The sequence below is a fragment of the Mustela nivalis genome, assembly GCF_964662115.1.
Source record: "Mustela nivalis genome assembly, chromosome: Y".
Taxonomy (NCBI): Eukaryota; Metazoa; Chordata; class Mammalia; order Carnivora; family Mustelidae; genus Mustela; species Mustela nivalis.
Genome location: NC_139041.1, coordinates 30,715,156 through 30,735,646, shown reverse-complemented (window position 1 = coordinate 30,735,646; position 20,491 = coordinate 30,715,156). Strand labels below are relative to the sequence as shown.

The 20,491-nt window shown below is 51.3% G+C and overlaps 1 protein-coding gene across 2 annotated transcripts in view; it reads left to right on the top strand.

Annotated features, from left to right (window-relative positions):
• LOC309856856 (protein Shroom2-like) overlaps positions 1–20,491 on the top strand; it is a 130,828-nt gene that overhangs the window by 46,884 nt on the left and 63,453 nt on the right. For both annotated transcript variants that reach the window (XM_082718530.1, XM_082718529.1), the window contains exon 2: positions 16,411–16,562. In XM_082718530.1, the coding sequence (XP_082574656.1) occupies positions 16,411–16,562 (152 nt within the window). The remainder of the gene's footprint in view (positions 1–16,410; positions 16,563–20,491) is intronic.

Here is a 20,491-nt window from a genome sequence, read left to right as displayed (position 1 = left end):
CACCTAATGCTTGCATGGTAGGTGTATTTAAATGTTTGTTTTTATTTAAGAAAACCTCAGGGGCACCTGGTTGGCTCAGTGGGTTAAAGCCTCTGCCTTCGGCTCAGGTCATGATCCCAGGGTCCTGGGATCGAGCCCCGCATCAGGCTCTCTGCTGGGCGGGAAGCCTGCTTCCCCTCTGTCACTGCCTACCTCTCTGCCTACTTGTGATCTCTGTCTGTCAAATAAATCTTTAAAAAAAAGAAAAAAGAAAAGAAAACCTCAGACTGAACAGGTTCACCTTTTGTCTGCAGTGGCTTCCTGGAACTCTGTTGTGAGGAATAGGTATAAGGGGTAGCTTTAGTAGCAGTAATCGTATTTAAATTAGAGCTGGGGCGGAGGGGACGTGCCTTCATTCCATTTCAGGTAGGACCTGTGCCATGCTAAAGCATATCCCCCACCATAATCTCACATTGCTTTGCCAGTTTGGAAGGCTGCTGAGTCCTACGTCAGGCTGCTGTGCATTCCCCTTTTGAGTCTCTGATCTCTGAGGGGAGAGGGTTCTCCTCCTTGAGGGGTGGTTGGGGCTGCAGCCCACCTCCAGACCCAGTCTCTGCCGAGGCCAGAGCAGGGTGCGAGCTTCCCGAAGCACCAGACAGGGGCTTTTCTCTCTTCTGAGTTTCTCTCTGTATAAAGGTGCCCACTCATTCCTCCCACTCCTAATGAGTGGACACCTCTCTTTGTGGCCTTTGGTGTGCTTTTCTAGACAGCTGGAGAGAGGGCAAACTTGCCTGGCCTTCCCTGCAATTGTTTCTTTCTTTTGTTAATTAATTAATTTGCTTATTTGTCAGAGAGAGAGAGTATGCACACAAGCAGGGGGAGCAGCAGAAGGAGAGAGAAGCAGGCTCCCTGCTGAGCAGAGAGCCCGTTGCAGGACTTGATCCCAGAACCCTGGGATCACGACCTGAGCCGAAGGCAGAGGCTTAATACTGAGCCGCCCAGGTCCTCCTTGTTTTTAGGAGTGGAAGTAGAAGCCGGGAGATGAGCAGTTTGTGTTCTGCAAGAACCAAGCAGGGGAAGAGTGAGGAAGGAACTCGAAGCACGGAGGCAAGGCCATTTGCGTTCCTATTTATTTATTTTATTTAAAGGTATTATTTTTAACTAATCTCTACACCCAGTGTGGGGCTCGAACTCACAACCCCGAGATCAGGAGTTGCACACTCCACCAACTGAGTCCGCCAGAACCCCCGGGATGGCCATTCTTAAATTGGGGTCATACTATGGAAAGTCAGATTATACTGAATTGAGAAGAATCAGGATGAATAGGAACACGGGGTTCCGGTCTTACTATAAATTCCTCCTCGGTGATTTTGATTGGCACCAATAATTTTACCACATTTCTTGTCAAAGAATGTTGTACATGATACAGAGCTATTCAAGGACTCTTCTTTTTCTCCTTTTTCTTTTTTTTAAAGATTTTTCCCTTTTTTTGAAGTAAGCTTTTGTAGGACTCGAGCCAACAACCCTGAGATCAAGAGTCACACGCTGCACAGACTGAGTCAGTCAGGCGCCCCTCAAGGACCTTTCTTTAAATGAAGAGACCAGGAACACTGTTTGCTTTTTCTTTTGTCACTTACGTTTCAAATCTGGCTTTTTAAAAATCTTAATTATAGAATGTCTTCACTCTTTTGTAAACAGGAAAAAAACGCACTTCTTTCTTCTGTTCTGAATGTCACACGCAGTGAAGAGAACCTTTGCCGGTTGTGTTGGGTATTTTAGCTGTATTTGGAATCTGTTGCTGTTATCTGTGCTGACTTATTTTCCAAGCCCTTGGATAGAATCTCTTTATAGTCTGTCATGGGAGACAGTTGCCTCCCTACTTTTTTGAATAGTGATTTAACAATCCCAAGTAGTCCTATATTAGTCCTAACAGACAAATATACATTATACATCTAATTTTGTCCTTACAGGACTGGATAAAGCATGAGAGACAAAATTAAGCCAGGCCACCCGCAACGTGCACAACCCCAGGGGTGTGGTGGGGTTCTCGGCACGTCTGCGCCTTGCGTCTGCACACGTCTGCCTATCGTAAACTAAGCACATAAAAGTAAATCCATGTTTGTAGTTAACTGGTGAATAATTCCATCTTTAACCTGGGAAAAAGAGGAGGTGGGCTACTAAGCCAGGTCTGAGATCTGGGAAAAGGTTGCAAGCCCCCAAACCACAGCACAAATCTTCGAATTTGCCTGGCTTGGCAGTGGGCCGCGGCTCTGCTGTGTTAGGGAAATGAAGTCCTTTTACTTTGACTCTTTTTTTTTTCTTGAGACCTAAGAATGTTTCCCCTTTCTCCCCACAAAGCTGTGAATGAGCTCGGGAGAAATAAATAACATTAAGGATCGAAGATTGAGCCTGTACAAGTTGGCTGTTGGAAAAAGTCAGCAAAGCGTTTCTGATTTTTTTTTGTGCCCTCACCGTCAGAGTAGCTTAAACCTTCAGTGTTGTTCTTTTTCGTGACCGAGAAGAGTTCCAAGTTAGATAATCATTTGGCTATTTGGGTTTGAGTCTGACTTCAGTTTACTGTGGAGAAATAATATTACTGATGAGGTGAGGAATGTGTGTAGTGTCAGGAAAACCTGCTTTCGTGTAGTCCCATTGCGTTTGAACAATCAGATTTTAGACGTACCAGCCCCTCTTCTGCTCCAAGGTTTTTTGTGTTGATCTGTCTTGTTTCTGTTACAGTGCTTTATACCATTTTTCTTTGTCAGCAAGGGATACAAGCCTTAGATGAGGAGAAATGTAATGATTCCCCATTCCTCCTAGATTGGGGCGGGGGGTGCAGATGCAGTATGTCTTAATAAGCAAGACATTATAGGTTTTTTTAGCCTGTTTCTCAGACATAATAAATTATGCCCCTCCATACCTTGTTTGCTTTTGTAATTAAAAAAATTTTTTTTTTTTTGCTTTTTAGAAGTATTCTGTATGTTGATTTTCAAATTACAAGAAAGATAAATGATCCGGATTTATAAAGAATTCTGGCTCATTCGAAAGCATCCGTGTCTGCTGGATGAATTGTTCTGGTTTTCTAAGGACTTTGCCCCGGGCACTGGACAGGAGCGGGCAACCGAGGCCATTGAGTCTGCTGTCCTGCATGCTGTGTCCCGGCCCGGCTGTCTGCCTCCAGGGCCCTGGCGGGGACTCTCTGGGTCCTTCTCTGCCGCTTGCCCAGCAGCTGCAGCACCCCGGGGACACCAGATGTTTCTGCCCCCTGCTGCAGCCTCCCGCTGTCCCCTGTTCCCATCCCCTCTGTCCCTGCAGGGAATTGTGGCTGTCCGCTCCTGGGGCGATTCCGACTGTGGGGAGGGCTCCGGAAGGCAAGCAGTGTGGGGGGGCCATCACCCCGAAGGACGCAGTCAGGCCTGCCGGACTTGGGAGTTGACGGAGGCTGACAGACGGCCTGCAGGTGGGCACACCAGCAGAGTCTTGGGCAAAGGGTCGAGTGTGCAGAGTTCCCGCGTGGTGCAGCAGAGTACTCCCGACCCCCCACCCTGCTGCACTGAGCCCTGGCCTGCACCTCTGACGTCTGTCTGGGGTTTTCTAGGCTGCTGTAACAAAGATAGTGCAGGCCGAGCAGCTTATCCGAGAAGTTACTCCTCACAGTTCTGGAGGCCAGAAGTCAGAGATCAAGGTGCTGGCCGCTGGGGAGAGCCCCCTGCTGCAGTGCGGACGGCCGTCCCCCATGGTGTCCTCCTAGGGCGGGAGGGCTCTCGGAGCTCTGTGGGGTTTCGTGCTAGAGCAGCTATCCCATTCCTCGGGGCTTCTAAAAGAAAGCCCTTGTGTTGATTGAGGTCATCGGTCATTTCCCAGGAAAGAGACGAAGGCTTGCGGGGAACTTGGGGTGTCCCCAAAGGAAAGGTGAGCTGTGTTTGGGCAGCCCCCCTCGCCGGGCTCAGCGCGGCCTTATCTGCAGCAGCAAGCGCTGCGTCTTTGAAACCACACTAGGCTGGGCACGTCCGTGAAAAATAAACAGCCGTGTGCTCTGAAAAGCGGGGACACTTTGTTCTCGTGTCCAGAAGTTCCTTTTCCTGTTTCGTGATTGCCTATCAGCCCTTTCAGATGGCTTTTCTGCTTTGAAAAGTGCAAAACGCAGTCATTCCAGCCATGTCTGCAGGTGGACGGGCCGGGCTCCCGCCGTCAGTTTTCAGCCGCGCTGGGAGCAGGGTGAGAGCCCGAGCAGCTTGGTGAGGGGGAGCCTGCCTGCCATGCTGTTGTTCCAAGCGCCCCTGGAAAGACCAGGACTGTGGTGTGGACATCTCTTCCCGTGACCCTAGGACAAGGTCAGGGCCTTAGGCAAAAACCTTGCGATCTTCAGGGAACATCTTCTCCCTGCTCACCCTTCCCAGCAAGGTTGCCGGCGGCCTTGGAACAGACACCAGACTAGGGAAGGAGCGCAGATCCGTCTGGGCCATGTCCTCGCAGACGTGCTGGTCCTGCTGCCAAGCCAGGAGCCTACACTGGGGACCATCAACAGGGTCCGGGGCGGCCCTCAGCGACACACCCAGGACAGTCAGGAGGCTGTGAGGAGGGCATGTGGTCCAGGGCTAGAGGAGATCGGGGCCTTGTGCGGGATCAAGCCAGGCAGCGTGTGTCCGTGTCGCTGGCGGGGCTGGGGGTGTGAATTGCAGGGGACCCGGCCAACACAGCCTGTGGACAAGAAGGACTGTTTTCTTCAGGGAGAAAGAACAAAGGCTTCTTAGTGGCGAGTGTGTGATGTCGGGGTGGGACTTGTGGCACCCAGAACAACAAGGCCTGTTTTGCATGGTGATGATGGGCTTATTGGACACGGCGGTTCCGTCCGGCCTGACGGGCCTCCTGCGGGGCTGCCAGTGACCACAGAGACCTCTCTGTGTGGGGCTGCCCACTTCTTGCTTCTTGCCGTGCCCAATGCGTTTCACGTGGCAGGGCGCTGAATTGAGATTTGGGAGGGGCTCACTTTGAGTGAGAGCGGTAATGGTCTTCTGGGATACTTCATCCTTTCTGCAAAAAGGATTGGTTTTTTTGGTCCCCTACCGGACATGGAGTCATATCTGGAGACATTTTTAGGTATGACAGTTTGGGGTGCCAGATGCTACTGGTATCTCGAACGAGGGGATCAGGGATGTCTCTGATAAACGTTCGGTGCCCAACACGGCCCCTCAGGCAGAGAATCTTCCAGCCCCAAAGGTTGGCAGTGCTAAGGCGGAGACAGTGTGACAAGACCGTTTGGTGGTCCCGGATTTTGCGTTCTGGACACCTGGGTCGTCCCGGGTTTGCACTGTCACCGACGGCGCGGGTATGGACATCCTTCTGTGGGTCTCTGGGTGCCGCACGGACGCATGGCTGAGCTTCCGGTGGTGCAGCCTGCTGTGTGGGTGGCCACATGGGGTCGAACACCCACCCGGTCTGCCGGGGTGGCCGGAGCTGGAAGCAGCCGAGCGTGCACTGAGAGACGGGAGTGTGGACAGAAGGCATATGACGGCATTGAGGAGGGAAGGCCGCTGAGTGTCCCGCGCTGTAACACAGGTGGACCCGAAGTCCTGTGAGTAGACAAGATGACAGACACCGCATGGTCACACTTACACTAGTGTCTGGAATAATCCGAGTCGTCGAAGAAAGAAAGAGTGGTGGTTGCGGGGGTCGGGGGGCAGAGGGGAATGGGGCGCGGCTCAGATAGAGATTCTAGAAAACGTGGTTCCTGTTTCAACCAGGAGGACCCATGACTGATGCCTTCGCGACAAACACAGCCGACTTGGACTTACTGTCTGTTCGAAGGGCCACCTGGGGATATCCGTGTTCCTTTCTCTCCCTTAGCTTCATGACAGATCTGCAGCATTTAAAGCACGAGTCGTTTCTGGAGGCGTTTTGGTCTTACCCTGAGCATTTAATGGCTACTAAAATAAGGCTTTTTTTTAAATGGGGGAACTGTGGCCTGGTTTCTGCCTGATCCACTTAGGCTAAGTTTTTGTAAAACACCCCACTTATGATTCCAACTTTGTCTACTTCAGAAGTGTTCTGTAATGCTTTAATAGCTAAACAGAGAGGAAAGGAAACTTTGAGTTTAAAGGAAACGGTAACATCTAGGTGAACTGAACTTTGGGATTTTTCCCCCCCAAACGGCCTTATCAAAGGACTTAGAAACAATTCCACCCCCATAACTAGCGTGGAGCACTGTAGATGAAACACTCTCCCAACCGCTTCAGCTTTGCTTCCTCACATGAAAGCCAAGAAGAGGATCCTTTGTCCCTGAACTTGAGAGTCCAGAAGCCTAGCCAGCTCGTCCCACCATGTACACCAACAAATTAGAAGTGAAACTGTTTGTGAATATGCTTGTATAACACTCTAGAGCTTACAAAATATTTTGAAAAAAATATTTTTTTAGGTGACAAAACAGACAAAAATAAGTGACTTTCTCTAAGTCGGGTAGTTAAGTCGTGGAGGCAAGACTCATACTAGTCTCACACCTCCTCTTTTTTTGTTTGTTTGTTTTTGTAAGATTTTATGTTTAAGTCCACTCTCTACCCAGCGTGGAGCTCGAACTCACAACCCTGAGATCCAGAGTCGTACGCTCCACCCACGGAGCTGGCCAGGTGCCCCTCAGCCCTCACGTCTTTGAAGCTTTCCCTGCCTCCCCCACAGTATCATTTTGGTGCTCGGCCCCGGGCGTGTGTTACTACACTGACCACCCGGAATTCATCCCGGTCAAGGTCATGTTTGGAGACAGACCGTGCAGTAACTTGAGCAGGAAACGCTTCCTCTGAAGCGGGGTTTGGCACCCCGGCCAGACGGCGGCCCCACTGTGTGTCTACGTCATCGTGTTGGCTGGGCCAAGTGGAGCCCGCGAGCCCTTGAACGCTATTACCGTGGGGCTCTATTCCGCGTGGTTTGCGGGCCCCCAGGGCCAAAGGTGCCTGATGGTGTGGCCATGGTTTTTTGTTTGTCCCCAGGGTGGAAGGTGATTAACGGGTGACGGAGAAGTCCTCCGGTTCCCTGGTGGTCACAGCTTCCTGTCCCGGGTGAAGGTAACCTTAAAGAAGGCCCAGCAGGTGCTGCGGGGAGCAGACCTTACCCGGAGCAGACCTTACCCACAGGACTGGGGAAGGAGGAGCTCAGGGAGCTGCGCACCCCTCCCCGCCGACCGTGGGGACTGGGGACAGGCACGGAGCCCCACAGAGCCCCACGGAGCCGGCCAGGCGGCGACATGCCAAGGCCATGCCTCCTGGGACGGCACTTGGGATGCTGCCGCCGCCCCTGGGAGGCTGGCCGCTGGAACTTGCGAGGAAGCCGCCGTGCTGCTGGGCCCCCTCGGGAGTGGCCCAAGCGGAAAGCAGGCCTGTCCTCCTCCGGGCCCTCATGGCGGAGCCGGCCTGCAGAGCGGGAAGGTTTGCAGGGTCCCGCCGCAGTGTCCACACACGGGGCGGTGAAGGGCAGGTCTGGACCCAAAGCAGCACGTGGGCCAGTGGCCCGCACTGTTGGAACAGTCGCCAACAAAGCCTTCTCTTTCCTCCTGGCTTGTCCCCTCCCTGCCGCACAGTGGCACATGCTCCCTGCATGTTGCCTTGCAGACTCTGCCCCTTTCACAGACAGGCGGTGTCCCCTACAGTGCAGTGATGCGGCCGTGATCAGACGCCAGCCTCATGCCCTAGACCTTTGCCCCGTCTGAAAGAGGCCTGTACCTCGGCCTTACCCTGCCCCAGGCGGGCACTGGAGCTTGGCTCAGAAGGAAGGCTTCTCCGGTTCCCCGTCCAGCTGGTCTGCCGGGTGCAAACCCTCTCCCTGCTCCATGCCCCCCTGAGCGCTCCTCCCTTTTTCTGTCTAGACCTCGGGCTGCTACATGCAGCCTCCAGATCTCGTCCTCCTCCTCTGATGGACTTTCCCTTGACATCTGTGTTGGCCGTGCGCCCCCTTGGCACACGGGCCCGTCACCTAGTCCTCTCTTCTTCCCTGCGTCTCATCGGCCTGGCTCTGTCCGTTTAGTTGCCACGGTCCCTCTGTCTGGGCCACATCGGACTTTCTCTGTGGCAGGGCCTCGCGGGATGAGCATTCCTGTCCCAGAAGCTGAAAGGAGTGTGTGCACATCTTCAGAGCAGACCCTCCCTCGTGTTCCTAAAAGCCTAGGACTAAACACCAGCCTGCTTATCTACCATCGGAAGCCTGTGAGGCGGGTTGTGGTTTATTTGGTTACTTTTGGAGGGGCATTGTTTTATCTTTTCTCTGGCTTTCCAATTTGGGTTCTCCTCTATGGAGGAAAAGATTTTTTCCTGTCACCACTGTGGGATTCTGTTGGTGGTTTTGATGATCTGTACGCGGACATTTCATTTTGTATGGTTTTTAACACAGATACCACAGATCTCAAAAGATGAAGATGTCCTCCATGGTTCTTTCCTAAACTGTTATTCCGGCGACTTTCCAGCTTAAAATGTGGAGGCAAGTTTTCTTTGAGCACATATCAACTGCCAGTGTTCCATGTGGATAGTGTGCTCAATCACAGATCGCGCTCGCTCGCAGTTCACCATTGACTGTCCTGAACACATGTTCGGATTGCCAGGTTTTCAAGGCACGGTGACAGAGTGTGTAGGGAAACTGGACCCACGTGCTCAGGGACCGGGAGAGCCAGGATCAGGGAATGGTTTTGTTTAGGCAGGGAATATAGCGGGAACTTCCAGTGTTCAGGAAGTGTTAAATATTCCACCGTGACTCCAAATTGCCATGTCGTGTGCTTTGTACCGGCCCCACCTGTGGAATGTCACACTGACCCCCCAGACAGCCAGAGCCTCCCGGAATTCAGTACCCCGCTCTTGTCTGGTTGTACCAGAAAATAACCAGCAAATGAGTTTATCTCTTAACACTTACACCTAACTTGGACGAGATGGGATTCCCTCCTTAAAAGTATTGGTAGAGCTGCTGGGGCACCTCGGTGCTTTCGTTGGTTGAGCGTCTGACTCTTGGTTTCGGCCCAGGTCATGATCTCAGGGTCGTGAGCTTGAGCCCCGTGTAGGGGGTCTGTGCTTCGCATGGAGCCTGCTTGACATTCTCTCCCTCTGCCCCTTCCCCTGCTTGCACGGGCCCCCGTTCTCTCTCCATTTCCCAAATAAATAAATCTTAAAGAGAAATATTCCTAGAGCTACTAAAAAGCTTACATTTCCGAAATAGGAATAAAATCTTATGCATTGTACTGGGAGACAGGCCCCGCCGGTAAGACACAGCATGAGTAGGATCTTAGACGGGTCTTCCTCCGACTCTACTTCTCTGCAGGCCGGACTCTGCACAAGCTTTAGTTTCTCTGTTTTCTGCAGGCAGATCTTTAGTTTCTGGGTTAGCCCCTCTGCCTGTTTTCCCTCGTGTTGGTACTTTCTTCTTTGAAGACTTTTCGCTTCATTCCCTGTTCTGCGGGAGCAGGTTGTAGCCGGCAACTTGTGGATCTCCTCTGAGCCTCCCTCCCCGCCCGTCCGCCTGAGTTGACCTTTCTGTTGCACATCATCTTGGGCGGTGGAGAGGGTGACAGTCAGGTGCCGAGATGCTGGAGAGAGAGAGCCTTCTGGACGCTGGGCTGCCTGGCTGGCGGGGCTCCTCCCGCCGCAGGGGCCGGTAATGATTACCTGTGAAAGTCTTCACACATCTCGGTGGAAGTTTCCAGTTTTCAGTGGGCTTCTCTGTTACGATAGATACACACTCAGATTATTTCACAACGTGATACTTCCCCTGGGTGAGTCAGCTTTCCTTTCTGCAGCAACCGGGCTCGAGGAGAATGAGTAAAATATTCAAATTAAGCAAACTGAAGCATAATTTCAGGGGATTTTCCTGTCTAACGAAAAAGACTTGCTTTGTCGTGGAGGGCCTATTGTCTGGACGGTGAAGCATTCTTGAGAGAGAACTGATAAAATCGCAGGTGTGATTCATGGCCTTTGAAATAGGATATTGGACTCAGTGCCCTTCTTCTTTCATTTTGATCTCTGGTCATTGTGATTTTCTGACTCATTGGAGCTCAACACCTCGGCACCACTGGCCTCTTTGTTTTGGTGGGTGGCGTCATGTCTGACCACACCGTGAGGCCTCACGGATTCTGGAGTCCTTGCTCACACTTGTTCTCTGCCCTGTGTTGTTGTGAGTCCTTGTTTCCATCAGCCAAGAGGGAGTCAAGGATCTTCCTTGGGGCACCTGGGTGGCTGAGTAGTGGGTTAAGCCTCTGCCTTCAGCTCAGGTCATGGTCTCAGGGTCCTGGGATCGAGCCCTCCATCAGCCTTTCTGCTCAGTGGAGAGCCTATTTCTCCCTCTCTGTCTGCCTGCCTCTCTGCCTACCTGTGAACTCTCTGTCAAATAAATAAAATCTTTAAAAAAAAAAAAAAAGGATCTTCTTCCTTGCCGTTTTGTTCTTGGGCAAGAGAAATTCATCCTGCGTCTGCCTGCAGGATTAATCTTCCAGAAGAATTGGCTTGAATAATGTCACTTCCCTGTTTCCATGTCCCTGCCTTCTCTGGGCCGCCACTGCCTACAGGATATTGTCCAGGTTGTTTCAAGGTCAAGTTCCTAATCTTCCCCCTTCTGCCCTTATCGTCAAACACTCCCTCGTGAAAGCCTCACACCCTGCCAGGCTGATGTTCCTTGGTTGCGCCTAGGCTTCCTGCCTCTGACCCTGTCTCCACATCGAGACCTCGAGACCTCACCGGGGAATGTGCTCCCCCGCCCACGCTCCTCCTTTCAAGCCGTGTCCAGGGCCCTTCTGATGCGTGAAACCTCATTTCCTTCCCCAAGGCAGAATGCCCCTCGCATTCCCGCTGCCGTGGGTGAGGCGCCCTCAGTCCCCTACCGGACTAGACTCTTTTTTGCCTTCGTGGGCCTTCGCTCATGATCATCTGTGACGCCCCTTCCCCCAGGTCCAGAAACTTTGTTCCAAGAAGACTCTCGGTAGCTCTTTCTCTCCCTGCCGTTTCCAGCCAGAACAGTGCCGTGAGAACAATGAGACGTTCTGCACATTGTGGGTCTCCCGCACGTTTCATCTCGAATCCCTTAGAACAAGTGCGGATCGATTCCCCAGTCCGGCCCCTGCCCCCGTAACAAGAGCGGGAGCCTCAGCTCACTTGAAAATATATAGGATGGCTCTCGTGAGATCAAACTCACATAGCGTACCCTTCACCCTTCAAAGTATACAACTGATAAAAACATTGTATACAAAGTATGCCGTGAATGCAGGTGATTCTTACTGTATTCTCAAAGTGGGGCAGCCATCACCGCCCTCCATCCCCCTTAGAACATGCCCTGGACCCTTATGTCATCCCCGCCCCCCACAGAAGTCCCCCTCCTTCCAGCCCCCGGTAGCCACAGGTCCCCCACCTGTCTCTGTGGATTTGCGTATTACAGACACTTCAGCTAATTCACGTGAATGAGAGCACGCAGTATGTGATCTTCCGCCGCTAGCTCCTTATACTTTGCATGAGGTCCACGGGGGTGGGGGTGGGGGGGCAGCAGGAGTTCGCACTTCGTGCCTTGTCATGGCCGGATCCCCGCCAGTTTGACCCCGCCGCACTCTCATCATCGCCTTGCCACTCGTTCAGTTGGATTTTAGTTCCAGACCGTGTGCGCGCATATATTCATTTTTGAAAGCCTCCCCAGGGACCACGGGCGGCCCCCCCCCCCCAGCGTCCTCCATCTGGAATGCCGGTTGGTAACTCAGGGTGCGACCTGTGTGGCCTGCCATGGGCACTTGGGGCTTCCGTGCTGGATGTGTGAAGAGCGTGGCACATGGGCGTGCATCATGGGCATGGAAGGGTTTGTCTCTGCTTGCCTGCCCCTTTGTGCAGGGCTCTTCCGAGGTGAACCCAGGGACCTCAGGGACTTTGCCTGACTGCTGCCGGCCACAGTGGCCCTGTGGTGGCCCCCATGTTCTGCAGACGTGTCGCGTGTGTGGTTTGCTGTAAAATGCAGACAGGCGGCATCCTTCTATTCCGTGGCGAGCACAGACGTCTGGTTTATTGTTCACCAAGTTCAAGCCTAATGGATCCTACCTAATAACTGTTTTGCGGGGTGGCGGGGGAGTACAGAATGGAAGCTTTCACGGCTGCTCTTTGTCTTATAGCTGCTTCCCCGGTAAGCACAGTCAATACCAAAGAGAAACTTTTCTCTTGGCAAAGAAGCCGGCCAGGAGCTAAAAACCCAGCAGCTCTATGTGCCCAACCCAGACCTGTTTTTTCTGGGAAGTGTGGGTGTGGAGCGTGGTCAGGACGAGGCGGAAGGGTGCTTTGCAACGCAGTCTTCATTTACAGACAAGAAGTCACAAGATCTTCTTGGCGAAGCCCCCGGAGACGACCGTGCTACAGAGGGTCTCACGGAACTGGTTCCTAGGAGGGTTAGTGGGGGTGTGACCAAGAAACCCACCCCATGGTAGCTGAGCCAGACCCTGGTACCTGTCCCTCCTCGGACCCTGCAGGGCGTTCATCAGAGTGGTTTTGCCTCCAGACTTTCTCGTAACACTCGGATTCGGAGGCAGTTCCTGTAGAGAGGGTACTTAGGGTCGCTACTCCAGCGGGCCAGAGTCCTTTTCTTGTTAGAGACTCAGGAGGGTGTGATGATGCTAAGAGTACGGAACACGAAACTTAACCGTTTCCCCCACTTGCAAGCGTGTGACTCCGTGATGTTGACATTGGCATAGGGCGACCCTTAACGAACATCAGGACTTTTTTCATCTTCCTGCAAAACCATGACTCCCAGTGCCCCAGCCCCTGCGGACCTTTGTCCTGTGTGTTGTCTCTGTGAACTGGCCTCTTCTGGGTCCCCCTGAGCGGGCTCACACAGCGCCTGTCTTTCTGTGGTGGCGTATCTCACGGCGCGTTACGTCCTCAAGGCCCATCCGTGTGGTAGCGCGTGTCGGGCCGTCCTTCCTTTTTAAGGCCCACCAACATTCCCTCGTGTGGCTGGACCGCATTTTCATTATGCATTCATTTCCTCATGGACCTTTCAGTGGTTTCCACTTGGAGTGCGTAAGTGTTAAAGGGGAAAAACAAAATTGTGTCCTGAGAAATCAGAATGAATTGTACATTGTAAATGTGCATTTCTGAAAACCACTCAAAATACAGGCCATGATGCCTGCGCGGCTCGGTGGGTGAAATATCTGCCTTTGGCTCAGGTCATGATCTCAGCGTCCTGGGATCCAGCCTTACATCAGGTTCTCTGCGCAGTGAAAAGCCTGCTCCCAACCCCCAACCCCCACCCCCCCTGCATGCTCTCTCTTTCTCTCAAATAAAAAATTTTAAAAATTGCAAAAGCTCAGCCTCTACCCTGGACCCGCTGAATCCGATCTGCATTTTAAACCCTGGGAGATGGGTCTGCACAATACAGTTTGGGAAGTGTTGGTGTCTGAAGCCTAGAAAGGTCTTGGAGGCAGGAACTCCCATCTTGCAAGACACCCCTCCCCCCCCCCCCCACCCCATGTAGCCCCGTTGCTTGTACAGAGGACTTACTCTCTAGATCGTTAGTAGAAGAATAAATACCAAGTCTGAACTCACCCACGTGATGGCCTTTTTGCATTCAGCCCACCAAAGCATTTAACTGCTAGTGTTTAGGCACCCGTTAGTACCTACAGACCCAAGTTACTCTCCGAGTGCGCTCTCTTTATATTCTAGATTGTTCCTTGCCCGTCCCGTGCCTGGTGCTTGGCAGGCAGGGTGGTAGAGATGCAAGGGATCTAGGCACTACTTGGGCAGAGTCTGAACCCGCAGGTCCCAGTGTGGGAGACTGGTGCTGCTGTTCCAGGTAGGGGCCCCTGCTGGTAAGCGCCCCCGAGGGGTCCCCCCGACTAGGACTCTGGTGGTGCTGGTGGCAGTGGCTCCTGGGACGTTCACTCTTCCTCCTGTATCTCCTGCCCTGAGACCTGGCCCCTTTTCTGCCAAAGTTCTAATTACTCAGGTTTCCTGCCATGTGGTTCTCTGTCCGTGGTTCTTTCTCTGTCTAAGCAATGTCCTTCAGTCTCCCCACCCCTCCCGTCCTTAAATACCTTCTGCTGGGGGTCTCTCCATGTGTGCACCACCTGTCCCTGCCCCTGGGAGCCCTTCTCCCACCCCCAGCTGCCCACTGCACCCTCCACCTGGATGGCCCCTTGGTGTCTCCCAGGGGACGTGTCAAAACCCAGGCTCTCCACTGCGTGTAACCTGCGCCTTGCCCGTACACAGCCGGGGCTGTAATCTTGGGTGGGTGGCAACTTCCTTACAATCTGTCTGTTACTACCTTGGGATAAAATTGTCTAGACTCTTGAAACCAGTTATTAACAAAAATCCGAAGCAGTCCATTCGGTGAACAGTAGCCATTTAATTTTGTTTATGGTGTTGACTTGCAACGAATAATTGCTTGGTGAACCGAAGAGTTCGGCTGTCCTTGCATCCAGGTAGAGGTTTTAGGAAAATGCCGTGCACTTGCAGAAATGAGGCATTGTCGGTCACAGTACCCGGCGGTTCAGCCACACAGGGAAAACGCACTGCTCCAGAAGGTGCGGAGGGCTGTGGAAGTAAGTCGTAGCTTAGGTGTGGCCAGCAGTCGACCAGTGAGCTGTCGGGCTGTACACAGATAGGCTCGTAACCGTGAACTGTCTTCACTAGTTTTCATAGCAGTTTGTAAAGAGAATAGTTTTTTGGTCTAAAACCGGGGTTGGCAAATTCTCTCTTTTTTTTTAACAAGCCAAGTAGTAAATACTTTAGGCTTTGTGGGCCAAAACACTCAATTCTGTCCTGTCACAGTAGATAAACAAGTGGGTGTGGTGGTATTCCAGTAAAATTTTATTTACTGGGGGGAAAAAAAAGGCAACTGGCTGGGTTTAGCTCATGGGCCCTAGTTGGCTAAGTGCTAGTACAGAAAGCGGGCTGGGTTTGTTGTTGCTGAGTTGATGATTACTGTATAGGAAAAGCCAGGGTTGGAGTGCCTGGGTGGCTCAGTCGTTACGTGTCTGCCTTCGGCTCAGGTCATGGTCCCACGGTCCTGGGATTGAGCCCCACATCAGGCTCCCTGCTCAGCGGGAAGCCTGCTTCTCCCTCTTCTTCTGCCTGTTTCTCCCCCTGCTTGTGCTCATTCTCTCTATCAAATAAATAAATGAAATCTTTGAAAAAAAAGGAAAATTCTGATTTCTCAGGATTAAAGTTCTCAAATGGGCAACCTTGAAGCTTTGCATGAGTCACTACATGTTCATGCATACGTGTTTAGCACGGAGTCATGCAGAGCGTGAAATGATCTCATGAGGACTGTAGTCGATGGCTACGTGTTAGCAGGGACGTGGAGGAATTGGAACATTTGGATGCAGGCGGACGGCCTGACCGCTCCTGCAGAGCTCGCCACACGCGCCCTAGGAGCCAGCGGCTTCATTCCTGCATGTAGACCACGGGAAGTGACGACACATGCTCACCCAGAAGCTCGAGCACCCTGTTCGCAGCAACATAATAGCCAGAAAGGAAAAACCGCAGTGTCCAGCTGCTGACGAACAGATAAGTCAGACGTGGCAATCCGTGGGAAGGGATGTCTGTCGTTCAGCCACAGAAAGGAGTCAAGTCCTGACCGCTGCTAGCACGTGGATGAGCCCTGATGCTCTCTGTTGAGTGAAAGAAGCCAGGCACAAATACCACGTGTGGGGGGAGTCTTTTTTATTATTTAATTTATTTCTGCCAGCATGAGGGGCCAGGAGGGTGGATCAGAGGGAGAAGCAGACTCGCTGCAGAGCTCAGAGAACCACACAGGACTCGATCCCAGGACTTTTGACCTGAGCCGAAGGCTGACGCTTAACCGACTGAGCCACCCAGGCGCCCTGTAGGACTCTTTTTATATGAGTTGTCTGTACAGGCACATGCATAGAGATAGGTAGTAAGTTGGTGGGTGCCAGGGCCAAAAGGGCTCAGGAAGTGACTGCCCACGGCTGCCAGGTTTCTTCTAGGCATAGGGAAGTGTTCTAAAATGGGACACGGTGCTTGCACAGTTCTCTGAATATACTAAGTTTACTTGTATATTTATATGGGGGAGCTTTGTGGTTTTTCAGTTCTTTCTCAAGCAGTTACAGAAATCTAGGTGTGGGATTAATGTACGAGAAATAATAAGTAATGAAAACAATCCACCCTTTCTGCTTGGATAGAAGAGATCCAGGGGCCGAACCTGTGTCTCTGGGTCTGCGGTTCCAGGCTGTGAGTGTTCCTGAGCACGAGGGCTCTTTCCCATTCCCCCTGCGAATGGTAGCCCCGGGTGAGGGGTGTGTCCCTTCTTCCCCAGGTAGGAATCAGTGCAGCATCAGGGCCCAGGAGGGGTCCGAGCTGATCCCAAAGCCCATCATCGATCCTGTGGGCCCCCCGCATCGCCTCTGTGTCGTTTCTGGCTGAGTTCTGAGCACTGGGTTTGCACATTTGGAAGCTCACGAGACGTGCTTCTCTGCCGCAGATTGAAGAAGGAAGTAAAGCGGCGGCGGTGGACAAGCTGCTGGCGGGGGACGAGATCGTCGGCATCAACGACATCGATCTCTCGGGCTTTAGACAGGAGGCGATTTGCCTGGTGAAGGGCTCCCACAAAACCCTGAAGCTCGTAGTGAAAAGGTAAGACCCGCGCCTCATGCCGTCTTTACAGACAGAAGTGGGTGAAGATACAGCCTATGCAGCCCGTATGGCCGGCCTGTATCCCCACACGCAGTCCCAGCTTGGGCTTCATTGCGTGTGTGTATGTGTGTCTGTGTGTACACATAGAATTACATCTCTTGGCCAAGGATGAATCCAGCGTCAGAATCTCAAAATATGCCTTCTTGTATTCTTAGGGATTGTTCATCTGATTTATGAAGTGAATTTTGAAGGCTTTGATCTTTTCTTCTAAAAAGAAGTAGAGCAGCAGTGCACTACGCCTGTGTTCCAGACGAAGTGTTGTTCCTGTCATTTCCACAAGGTGGCAGGCTGCTGCGTTTTCTTTTTTTATGCTAAAATAAAGCCTGACTGCTCACAGAGGGAGTTTCCAGCGCTGGGCTGAGGTCTTGGGGGTGAACAAGCTGCCTGTTCCATGCGAGAGAAGTCTGCAGGACTTGAAGAGGGTGGAAAAGCGGGGCGCCTGGGTGGCTCAGTTGTTAAGCATCTGCCTTTGGCTCAGGTCATGATCCCAGGGTCCTGGGTTCGAGCCCTACGTCAGGCTGCCTGCTCAGCGGGAGGCCTGCTTCTCCTTCTCCCATTCCCTCTGCTTGTGTTCCCTCTCTCTCTCGCTGTGTCTCTCTTTGTCAAATAAAGTCTTAAAAAAGAAAAACTTGATAATCTTCCTTAAAAAAATAAAAAAGAGGATGGAAAAGCTGAATTAGGAACGTGATGCTTTCAGACATGGGCGCTCCAGCAGGACTCCTGGACCCCCGAAACTTGGGATTGGTGGTCTTCATAAAGAATTATTTCCTCATCTTGCATTTTTTGAGTTGGCTAATTCCTAGTACAGTGTTTGCATGCCCACCTGCACCCTCCCCTTATTCATTTTTTATTTTTTTAATTTTAGCAGAATTAGTGCAGTCTTTCTAAGCTTGGCTGTAAATATATTTTTTTAAGATTTACTTATTTATTTGACAGAGAGAGAGAGCGTGCACAAGAGGGAGCGGCAGGCAGAGGGAGAAGGAGAACCAGGCTCCTACAGAGCAGGGAGCCTGGCACAGGACTCGATCCTGGGATCCCGGGATCATGAGCTAAGCCAAAGGTAGACACTTAACCGACTGAGCCATCCAGGCGCCTCTTGCCTATAAATTTTTTCAAAACTAAATGGACTCAGGCATTTACTTCAGTTTTTAATACCGACTTGAAGCCCTGTTCCCAAAGGACTTTACTTTTTTTTTTTTTGGACTGAAACCATATCGAAGGAGGAGGCTCAAAAACAAGGAAGAAAAAACAAAACTCTTAATCTGTTGCCACACTGAATTTGCGATCTCATTTCTAAGTGGTACAGGCTGTCTTCTTTGTAAGTCAGAAAAATAAGGGAGCAGTTTGGGAGCCGTTTGGAGAGGATGAGGTAGAGGAGAGATGCTGTCATGTTGTAAGTGACTCGTCTGGGGTCGTGTTAGTGACCTTACTAAGGCAGGGTGTGTGTTCTCGAGGCACGCTGCGGGAGACAGCGCAGGGACGACAGTGGGAGCGGAAGCTTGGTCCACAGAGGTGAGCTTGGCGCTATCCACGATCTCTGGGCCTCCTCGCCGGCCCCTAGGATGCCTGGGGTTCCTGTCCGTTGTCTCCCCTGCAAATCTGCAGCTTTACTTGACTGTCGAGCGGGCAGAGAGTAGAGTAGCCAGGCCTATGAGATGGTGAGATTGCGGGGACCAAGCACAGACCTGATATACTGCCTGTTAGAATGCGGATTAGACAGGCTTTCTGGTGGGGGCTTTCGCAGCGTGTTTCAGAAGGCGTATCTTGGACGCACAGTGTTCATTTCTGGGATCCCAGATATTCAGCAAAGGGAAATTACGTGAATGGGAGACCATCCGCTGTGTAAAATGCTACTATTCCGAGTGCCATCAGCATTTGCTGACACGGAAGGTGCCCCACAGGGTCCAGCTGCGCGCAGTGCATACAAGCAGTCAGAGAACCGTGTATGTCCTATTCCTCCAGGTGTTTTTAAAAGATTTACGTATTTCTTAGAGCAAGTGAGGGTGGGGTGCGCGGCAGAGCATGAGAAAGAATCCCGAACAAGACTCCCTGCTGAGTGGAGAGCCCCATACGGGGCTCGATCCCAGGACCCTGAGACCATGACCTCAGACAGAAGTCAACAGTCAGCCTTGGAGCTGCCTGAGCCATCCAGGCGCTGCCCGTTCCTACAGTTTTAATTTTTTTTTTAAATATTGTGGTACGATATGTATAGCATAAAACTTAGCATCTTAAACATTTTTTTAAGTGTAACTTAAAGTAGCATATTACTTCTATAACAATAACAACCATTGAGCTTGTTGCATTTTTAAAGAGGAGGAGCCTTTGGGGTTCTGTGTGCCTATGTTCCTAGAAGTCAGCAGGAGGTCTGGTCCCCAGAAAACCGTCAGATGTGGCATCGTGTTCTGTTCCAGGCCAAGCCCCAAAGGGCATTTATGTATTACTCTGTGATCAAGACAAAAAGAATGACCCTGGAAAGGGTGGGTGTTTGCGTGCCGGCTACAGTAGTCTCTCAGGCTAAGTTTTTATTCTTCATTTATTTAGTTCTTTTTTTTTTTTTTTTTAAGATTTAATTTATTTATTTGTGAGGGAGCAACAGTGAGAGAGATCACAGAGGGAGAAGCAGGCTCCCCGCTGAGCAGGGAGCCCCATGTGTGGGACTTGATCCCAGGACGCTGGAATCACGACCTGAGCCGAAGGCAGACACTTCAACAACTGAGCCACCCAGGCTCCTATTCATTTATTTGAGAAAGGCAGCACGAGAGGGGAGAGGAGCAGAGGCAGAAGCAGACTAACCACTGCGCAGGGCGTAGGGTTCAGTGTCAGGACCCTGACCCGAGGTCATGACCTGAGCCAGAGGCAGATGCTGAACTGACTAAGCCCCCCAGGTGCCCATATCCAGTTTTCTTTAAATCAGGGCTGCACAGAATAATTATCTGGTTTAGATGGGAATTCATGGTTTAAACAATATGCATATAACAAGATATAAAAGCAAACCAAGCACTGTGTTCACTTTTATTTTTTTGCAAACTTACTTTTATTTATGTTGGGTTTTTTAAATGTATTTGACACAAAGCACTGTATCAGTTTGAAAACAGGTTATTGTGGAATTTTTAAAAATAATTTTGGATTTTTTTTTTAAAGATTTTATTTATTTATTTGACAGACAGAGATCACAAGTAGGCAGAGAGGCAGGCAAAGAGAGAGGAGGAAGCAGGCTCCCTGCCGAGCAGAGAGCCCGATGCAGGGCTCGATCCCAGGACCCTGAGATCATGACCTGAGCTGAAGGCAGAGGCTTTAACCCACTGAGCCACCCAGGCACCCCATCTTTGGATTTTTTAAAAGACTTTATTTATTTGAGAGAGAGTATGAGTGAGAAGGGCAAGCAGAGGAAAAGGGAGAAGCAGACTCCCCACTGAGCAATGGAGCCCTATTGAGGTCACCATCCCAGGGACCCTGAGCTGGAGGCAGATGCTTAACCGACTGAGCCCCACAAGCGTCCCTGGATTCATTTGTAATTCTCTACGTGGGTATTACTTTTGCTTAGTAGAAAAAAGTGTGAAATGGTGTTTGTTTATTTTTAAGATTTTATATATTTATTTGACAGACACAACGAGAAAAGGAACACAAGCAGGGGGAGCAGCGGCAAAAGGAGAGAGAAAAGCAGACTCCCCGCAGAGTAAGGAGCCCAGTGTGGGGCTCGATCCCAGGACCCTGGGATCATGACCTGAGCCGAAGGCAGGTGCTTAACTGACTGAGCCACCCACGCGCCCCTGGATTAATTTTTAATACTCTATGTGCATATTACATTTGCCTAATAGAAAAAAGTGCAAAATGGTGCTTTGTTGAGAAACATGAATGAAATTTTCTAA